Source organism: Sinocyclocheilus rhinocerous, unplaced genomic scaffold (genome assembly GCF_001515625.1).
Source record: "Sinocyclocheilus rhinocerous isolate Xijiao unplaced genomic scaffold, SAMN03320098_v1.1 scaffold241, whole genome shotgun sequence".
NCBI classification, from domain to species: domain Eukaryota; kingdom Metazoa; phylum Chordata; class Actinopteri; order Cypriniformes; family Cyprinidae; genus Sinocyclocheilus; species Sinocyclocheilus rhinocerous.
The window spans coordinates 218,642-227,910 of NW_015659312.1; the positions used below are offsets into that span (position 1 = coordinate 218,642).

The 9,269-nt window shown below is 37.8% G+C and overlaps 1 protein-coding gene across 1 annotated transcript in view; it reads left to right on the forward strand.

Moving 5' to 3' along the window:
* LOC107723467 (uncharacterized) overlaps positions 1 to 9,269 on the forward strand; it is a 9,472-nt gene continuing 203 nt past the window's right edge. The window contains exons 1-11 of the mRNA XM_016532102.1: positions 1 to 70; positions 1,413 to 1,745; positions 1,833 to 2,102; positions 3,741 to 3,776; positions 4,444 to 4,767; positions 6,201 to 6,455; positions 8,211 to 8,249; positions 8,359 to 8,478; positions 8,632 to 8,705; positions 8,922 to 8,948; positions 9,196 to 9,242. Of these exons, the coding sequence (XP_016387588.1) occupies positions 1 to 70; positions 1,413 to 1,745; positions 1,833 to 2,102; positions 3,741 to 3,776; positions 4,444 to 4,767; positions 6,201 to 6,455; positions 8,211 to 8,249; positions 8,359 to 8,478; positions 8,632 to 8,705; positions 8,922 to 8,948; positions 9,196 to 9,242 (1,595 nt within the window). The remainder of the gene's footprint in view (positions 71 to 1,412; positions 1,746 to 1,832; positions 2,103 to 3,740; positions 3,777 to 4,443; positions 4,768 to 6,200; positions 6,456 to 8,210; positions 8,250 to 8,358; positions 8,479 to 8,631; positions 8,706 to 8,921; positions 8,949 to 9,195; positions 9,243 to 9,269) is intronic.

The window sequence follows — 9,269 nt, forward strand, 5'->3', positions numbered from 1 at the left end:
ATGGGAAAATATTTTCGTGCTTTCATACTTTGTTCTGGTTCATGTTTCATCATCTCTCCACTCATGGCAGGTATGAATATGAATATATATATATATATATATATATATATATATATCTGTGTGTGTGTGTGTGTGTGTGTGTGTGTGTGTGTGCGTAATTATTATTATTATTATTTTTATTCATATTTTAAACTAATAGTTTATCTAAAATATTGATGTGTAGATTAGTTTTTTTTTACACCTTCCAATATTTCTTCACTTTAGGTTGCCTGAAATAAAGTTGGACTTGAAAAGTAAAATTTTCAAGTATAACTAATTGAATAAAATACCGAAGAATCAACTTAGAAGCACTTGAGGGGGATTCTGTGTTATCTAAATGAACCACTGAGACACTAAATTGCATTAGGCTTATATTCATTGGCTGATTAACAGATAAGTGCAGCTTACACTACACTGCAGGGGTTTTCAAACTGGGATAGAAACCCATAGGGGGCTGCAAAGGGGGATTAATGGGGTCTGCAAAAGAGAAAAAGATTTTACAAAATTTGTAAAGAATGTAAATGTAAATGTAAAAAAATTAAAATTTGTCAATGTAAAAAGATAGACTTAATACAAAGTAATTTATTATATTATTATATTATTTTTTTTATTAATTTTTAATAATTTTGCTTTCACTTCAGTACAGCATGAAAGGATTATTTCACCTCAACATGAAAAATTGCTGAAAATTTACTCACCTTCATGCCATCCAAGATGTAGATGAGTTTGTTTCTTTATTGGGTGCAGATCTGGATGTGTAATGTAGCATTATATCACTCGCTCACCAATCCTCTGCAGTGAATGGGTGCCGTCAGATTGAGAGTCCAAACAGCTGATAAAAGCATCACAATAAATCCACAAGTAACCAAGTAAGTCGACACAACTCCAGTCCATCAATTAATGTCTTGTGAAGTAAAAGGCTGCACGTTTGTAATTAACAAATACATCAAGTCTTTTTAACTTTAAACCATCCCATATAGCCAAAATACAATTTCGTAATAATGCTTGTCCAGTGAAAAAGTCCATCCTCTGTTGTCCTCTCACATAAAAACCCACTGACATATTCGTTTAGAACAGTTATTGAATTGCAGTGGTTTGAAATAAAAAAAAACATCTTGATGTATATTTCAAACATGCAGCTTATTGTGATGTTTTTATCAGCTGTTTGGCCTTGCTTTCTGACGGCACCCATTCACTGCACAGGATCCTTTTGTGAGCAAGTGATGTAATTCTAAATGTGTGAGGGTGAGTACTTTTCAGCAAATTAAAATTTTTGGGTGATATGATACAGTATGTTTGATTTATCTAAATGTAATGCATTTTCAGTAAAATGAGTAAAAGAGTGTGTGACTTAAAGAATCTGGTTTGTATAGGTGATTTGTGGAATGATGTGGTCATGGTACGTGAGGACACGTCTGTCACCCTGTCCTGCTTTGATTCACCACCCACATCTTCTGTACTGGTTACCTGGAAGATGATGTCAACGAGGGAGGATCGCTGGTCATATTTGTTATCAGCCACCTGCATCGATGGACAAACAGATGGACGCAGCAGCAGAGTATTTGGAGGCAGAACTTTTGAGATCTCTGCCGATGCCTCACTGATCTTCAGAGCCGCAGAAGCTGCGCAAGGACGCTACTCCTGTGTGATAGAACAGGATGACAAGAAGCTACAGGAGAGGATTGTTCTTCTCGCCCTGATTAAATGTAGACTACACAACTGCACCACAACACGTTCTTCATGTCTCAGTGTGTTTGACATCTCCAGGTATTCTCTCCTTCTCTTTTTTGCAGTAACTGTCACTCCCATGCCCCCTGTCACAGTGGACAGTACTCTGAGACTGGCAGCTCAGGTGTCTCCCTCCTCCGTGGCTGCCTGGGGAACGTGGGTGTCTCCCTCGGGTGAACAGCTACACACTGAAATCTCCTATGGAACGGGCAGTCTGCTCAGCAAGCTGCCTCGCGTCACCAGTAAAGACAACGGAGTCTATACCTGCAGAATCCGTGTCCATGGTAACAGTGGCAATTCTGTCTCGGAGCACCGGGTGAATGTGACAGTGAACGGTGAGATTTTGAGATATTTTTTCAAAACAAAATAATCAGATAAGTTGCTTAGTCAATGTTATCTAATAAACATGATTTAAAAGGGCATACTGTAACTGCAGCATGTGCTTATAATAAACAGAACGTTCAAATAGTTAACATATAGTTACCATTCTTGGTGTGAATGGGCCGTTAGGCTTGAATTGTGTCAGGTTTTGATTTACTAAAAATGTAATTTAGTTTGTACAACAGTTATTTCTGTTCCTCGATTTAATTTGTTGAGAGGCCTCAATTTTTCCTTTCTCAAAGTCTCAAATCCAAAGAGATATTCTTTATAAAAGTTAAGAGTCAGCCACGCCTACCTAAAACGGCTCGTTCAAACACGCCCCCACATGTCTACGTCACGATGTGGGAAGATTTGCATAACGCTGCCCAAATGTTCACGCAAAGAAAGAAGGCGTAACTTTTATTCTCGCTGTAGTATTGTTGCTGCCGCCATGTGATCCTGTTGAGTAGACTACAATGCCGGCTGTTCTGACTCACAGATTGTAAGTAAGTTTTTTTATATTTAAAGCGAGTTTTTTGGGCAGTGTAGAGTAGGGCTTGTTGTTTGTCATTTCTCCGATCATAAATGCAGACATGGTTTTATGTTCACGCGGTGCGATGCAACACAACGCGTAAAAAGACTCACATTTTGTAATTATGTCCCCACTGGATGCAACGAATGCCTCGTTTATAATGGGTTTTCATGTTTTTGAATCATCGCTCCGGCCTGACAGGGCATCATCACAATATGGCAAGGGGCGTAACATTTTCGTCACGCGCTTGATGTATTCGGCCAATCATAACGCACTGGATAGCTGGCCAATCAGAGCACACCTCACTTTTCAGAACGATGAGCTTTGTAAAAATCAGAAAGTTTCAGAAAGGCGGGGCATAGAGGAGAAACAATCATGTACAGTATGTGGAAAATAATGTGTTTTTTTAACCTTAAACCGCATAAACACATTTCATTACACCAAATACAAAACAAAATGTTCTTTTTTTAGCAACGTCATATGACCCCTTTAAGCCAGATTTTGATCGCATCTAGTTGACACTTTACTGTCCCATAAGGCCTTGGGAGAGGATTTGTTAATAGCAGTGATGCGATGCAACTGACACTGGTAGGTCACATGACAATGATATCATGATGAATGTAGCCCTGTATGACTGGATTACGTTTATACTACACAGATTCATACTATATAGAGCATAATGTTTTTTAACTGTCACAAAATGATGACTTATTTAAAAGAAGTACATACTCAAAGAGTTGTGATTTCACACACAGCCACAGTCTTTATGAGTGAGTCACTGAATCATTCACTTAACCAGTTCATTTGAAAACACTAATTCAAGATTACACCACTACTGGGTGTTGCTCACATAAGCGGTGGTTGATTCTGCTTAACTATTGTTTGGAACTATTTTCACTGATGAAAAACAAAAATAGACATAAACTATATTATTGTGTATACATTTTTTTAAAATTAATATTTAATTCAAACAATGTTGCAGATCTGAGACTACATTCATAAAAAAACAGAGAATATCTCAGCCTTATTAAACAACATCTAACTCTCTCTCTGTGTCCCACTCTTTCTTTTTCTCTTTCAGTGAAAGCTGTGTTTTCTTTCACAGACGTGACACATGGTAATATGTTCTTTTGCTACTGGAATACTATTGTGTATAAAATGGGACCTTACTTACATGCCTTTTACCCAGCAGCCTACACTAGTCAATGAATCCTAAACATTCTCCATCAGGCTCTTTTAACTCACTGAATACTGAATTTTTTTTCAGTTAACCTCAACATACTTTTTGAATGCTTGAATGATAACACAACAATAAACTTTTTAAATTTATTTGCCTCAAAACAAACATGGTTTGTTCTTCCCAAATGTTGTGTCAGCACACGGTTAACCAGGGTTATTAAATATGAGAGGAGAATGTTTCTGAAGAGCTTTCACTGAGTTTAATAACATAATCCCCATTTTCATGCCTGTCTCGTTTCTGATATCTCCCCATATGACTTTGCTCCGGGACTTGTAATGTTCTATTCGCTTGACTGTGTGAAGAACAAAGAGGCTCAAATGACTAGCAGCACAGTGGATTACTATGTGGACGGGATCAATCCAAATTGACAATACTGCTCTTGTATCACAGTCCATTTTTCCCTTGATTGGCTTCTTTGTTTTCTTTTAATGGTCTTTTGCCTTGCGCTTTTTGTTTCACACGTTCTCTTGTGTTGAATTAATCTCTCGTCTCCACTGTCACTTTACCTTTCTTTGTAATCTCCACTATCCTGTGTCCTCTACAGGAGACCCAAGGTCTTTGGCAGCCCTCTCTCGTTCACTGGTCACTCTAACATGTCCTTCTGTCCTTGGTGACTATGTGTTGCTCTACTGGGAGTATCCTGATTCAAAAAGAATGGAGCTCATATTCCAGTTTGACCGCTGGAGGCGGAGCTACACCAACCAGACCAAACCCCACCTTCATTTGATAGACCCCGCCTCCCTGGCTGCTGCTGGGAACTTCTCCTTCCTTTTAAGCCCGGCCCTGAAGGATGGAGGACTCTACTTGTGCGAGGTCTTCCTGGATGACAAGGCTTTCAGTCAAGCCAACAGACTCAGTGTTTTACATGGTAATATTATTTTGTATCTACAGTATGTCACAATAACTTTTTGACATGATATCTATTATGGTCTCTGGAGTGTGAATACCAATTTATCTCAATCTTCTGTCTGATATTTCATGTAATTCAGGAAACTCTATAAAATAATTTCAAAACAGAGACCAGCATAGCACAGAGTGTGAGATTTTCAATGCCATTTTGTGATATTACAAAGGAATCATTATTATTAAATCATTAAATAACTATTACAAAATTATTTAATAAATGAATTTATTAAATCTACAATATATTCATATTAATTTTAAATCTATAATATTATAGTCAGCATGAAACAGAAATTACAATCATCTTTTCTTCCCTATTGTGATGTATATCTAAGTAAAACAACAAATAATGTAGAGCAGGAAATTGGATAAATTGTTTTATGAGGGCACATGATTTAAAAAAAAGTTATGTGCACAAATAAATCATTTATGATAAATCTTTAAATAAATAAAAAATGTCGCTCAAGTACAATAAATGGCGATTGGCTTCCAAACAAATGCAAAACCAACATCAAAGTATCATAAAACTGGTCCATATGATTACCTACAGTTTTCTGCAGTCAGTGATTGAACAGTGATGAACAGAACTACATTAAATTAGTTGTTATTTGTGTTTCGTTTTGTTGTTATTTGAGTTAGTTCATTTAGAATCATGCAGATTTCTGATCAAATAATTCGGACCAGTTTTCTTGACTGAATTAATCAATTCATTGAAAATACAGAAAAGCTACATTTTTATTTTTCTGTCAACTTTTTCTTTCAAAACATTACAAATAAGTTTTCACGTTTGGCGACCATGATTAAACAGTCATTATCAGACAATGCACATCAGAACACTCGTTCACTGATTCTTAATGTTGCATGTTCTTGCATCATTGCTCTTGGATTCATTTTATAATTGCACAGGCTGTTCTATCAATCACAGTAGCTCAGCATGCAAGAGTCAATCAGTCAGTGTCTTGACTTTCATCTTTCTCTCCTGTTTTTAATCTGATCTCCCCTGCTCTTACCTTAATCTCTTTTTCCCCTTATGTCCTCCCCGCTCTCCTTTTTCTCGCTCAGTTCTTTTACTTTTGTCTCTTCTTTCTATATATATCACTCTCCCCTCCCTCTCTCTAACGTAATGTTTTTTAGTAGGCCTCATTACAGATCTCATTATGTGTAATTGCACCTGCCCGTTGCCGCTGACAACTCTGTGGGTTGTGGCATTACTGTGGTAACCACTGAGCTCAATTAGCTCAGGATTGATACTGCTTTGAGTTTGAGGAGACACTGTGCATCAGTCACAGTCAAGCACAGCTGACCGACTACACCCGGCTGTTTAATGAATATATATCATTTTAACCCTTCACATTCATTTCTCCTCTCTCATCATCTGTTTGTGTGTTTCACTCTCAGGATACACCAAGTCATCCCGCACCGCTCTGGATCTGAGTTGTATGTACTCTGAGCGATCTCAAGTCAAAACTGTGAGGTGGTCGTATGTTAAGAATCCCACTCGCTCTCTGCAATCAGCTGCAGTTTTGGGCCGGATCACAACATCTGTAGCGTTCCCTGTGACCCCAGAGACGGCAGGACAGTATGCCTGTACTCTGTATCTGAAAAATGGAAACTCAGTGCAATATATGTACACCGTCACAATGGCCAATATAGGTGGGGAAAAGTGTATTCTGTTCTTCTCTCTCTGTCTGGCACTTTTTCTTGCTATTTATTTCTTGCTGTAAATTCTTTTAAGTCAAGGTGCCAACACTCACATTTAAAAACCTGAAAATGGCCAGACTGCAGGTGAATATTTATTCCAATGAGTTATTTTTGTTCTGTGTGATAGACCTACTGTGTTTCATTGAATTTAATGAATCAATGACGAGAATATTAGTTAGTGGAATCATGTAGGTCACCAGGGAGGTCACATAGCATAATGCAGCACAATCATGTGCTAGTCCCTTGACCAATCAATTACATGAAACCCAACTCCATCATAATGGATTGTTTAAAACATGGCTAGTGAGTCTCTGGAGCAGCAGGGTGCAGAAAATAGATCTTGTGCACAGATCTGCTTTTGAAAAAGGATTGTTGCCTCTATGACATTGATTTAAAGGGATAGTTCACACAAAAATTAAAAATTCTGTCATTAACTTATCCTCATAAAATGATACATTTTCAAGAATGTACTGGTAGCTCAGAACTAGAGGTGCATTTTTAAAAGTGTTTTTTTCTTCTTTTTTTTTTACTTGAGTGCTGCATTTTTAGAACTCTGTGTCATGTGCAAGACACAGCAAAAGATATGAGACACAAGTGCAACATTCAAAACAGTGCATGCTTACATAGAAAACAATGGAAAAGCAGCACAGTGTAAATGAAAAAAACATGAGACGCAGGGTACTGGAAAAAACAATGTAAGAAAACGGCTATAGATGCCGTTTTTAACAGTTGAACTTTTAACTTGAGTGCTGCATTTTTAGAATGCCATGTCATACGTGAGACGCTTTAAAAGACACAAGACAAAATAGTAATAATCAGACATGTCTAGTGCAAGTTTACAGTACACAGAAAAAGTGGATAGCCAAAAAAAAAAAAAGTTTTCTGTTTGAATGGCCCCTAAGACTGGTCCATAAAAGTCTTCTCAAGTTATAGCTTTGTCTGAGGAACAGCCACTTTAACATTGGCCCTAGCTCTCCTTAGTGAATTAGCTATGTCAGACTTGTGAATGAATCATTCTTTTGTGTCAGACCATTAAAATCAATCCAAACTAAACTTCACAAAACCATTTCAAATTATTTATTCCCAAATCTGACATCCATGCTTTTGTCATTTAATTTATCAAAAAGAGAAAGAGCAGATGCCAATATTTTCAGTAAATTACTTAAATCGTGAATCCTGACAAAAATTCAATTTCTAGGTTCAGATGCAAAAAAAACAAAAAAAAATCACAAATATTTAAAACATTTTTATTATTTTTTACACAGTCATTTATTTTTTTCCTGGAGTTTAAATCATGATTAGCGGGTATTTCAAGGACAGCAGTGTCATCAAATATATAACATGCAGATAACAATGAGACTGAGACTAGATAAGAACGGCACCATTCAATGTTTGCATGAATGATGTCACCTCACCATATGCAAAACATTCAGTCAAAAACATATTTTGTTTATTTCTCTTCCACATCCTCCATATATCTTCATCTTTTCAATACACACATTCAGGGATATTTAAATACTCATTACTTCATGTCTACTGCTGGTATCATTTGTTTCTTCCGTCTTCCACTCTGCGTTTGCATCTAAAGTTACATACACCGTCCCACTATTTATTTATTTAGTTAGTTACTTACTTAAGTATATATTTTATTTTTCCTGGAATTAATGAATCAATTTCTAACCATTCCTGTCTACTCTTTCATTGCAGATCCAACCATTTCTCCAGGCCCTGCACTGCCACCTGCAGGTGAGTATCGCTGTACACACACACACACACACACACACACTTCTGCACACTCACTGATGGGTAACCTAACTTAGCGTTTCTTTTTCTGTCTTTCTCACACTCCCCCCAGCAGATGTTTCAGCATCGTCTTATGTTTCCACCTTCTCATTCCTCCTATTTCTGATCCCCCTGATTGCCGTAGCTGTTGGGGTGTTGCTATGGAGACAGGGCTATTGCGTCACCCGTCGAAGTAAGGCCCCGCATTTGTCTTTTCTCCCCTGAGTCTGTCCATCAGAGATCTGAAGGCTGTCAGTTCACCCTGGCAGATGTTGATGGACAGAACAAACCACATTGGATTTGGTGTGATGTGATGTGAAACCCTCATGTGTCTGTGTTCATGTAGGTGTCGAGCAATCGCTGTCTCACCACTCCAGAGAGGTGGAGAACATCTATGAAAATCCTGATGATCTAAGACAGGTGAATTGTAATGCACAGCATCTATTTTCTCCCTCTACTTTGCTGTCTCTCCTTCTCCCCCCTGCTGTATTATTAAATCTATTTTTACTACCCCTTCTTTCTTTCTTTCATTCTCTCTCTCTCTCCTTGTCTTTCTTTCTCAATGTATATCTATCTCTGCTCTATTATTAAATCTATTTCTTCCTTCCCCTTTCTCTCCCTCTCTTCTCCCAGCAGACACCTCCCCAAGGCGCAGTCTACATGGTGAGTTATTATAGTCCTTCACAGGCAGAGCAATGAGTAATTTTGTGTGTGTGTGTCTTCCAAAAACCAGGTCCCAACATTTACAGTCTGTTTGACAGTGTGTGTGTGTGTGTGTGTTCCCTCCCAGTTCTGTCACGCCTGCATTAGTGATATTACCAGATGAACCAAATCAAACTTCTGCCAAACTATAAATCTGAGACGTCTCTGCCCTTCTCATCCTTGTCTCTGTTTGTCTCTCTCTCTCTAGGATCTCAAGCCAACGGGTGAAACGGATGTATATAAAGAATTAGATAGGTGAGACATGATTGGCTGTGGGTCATG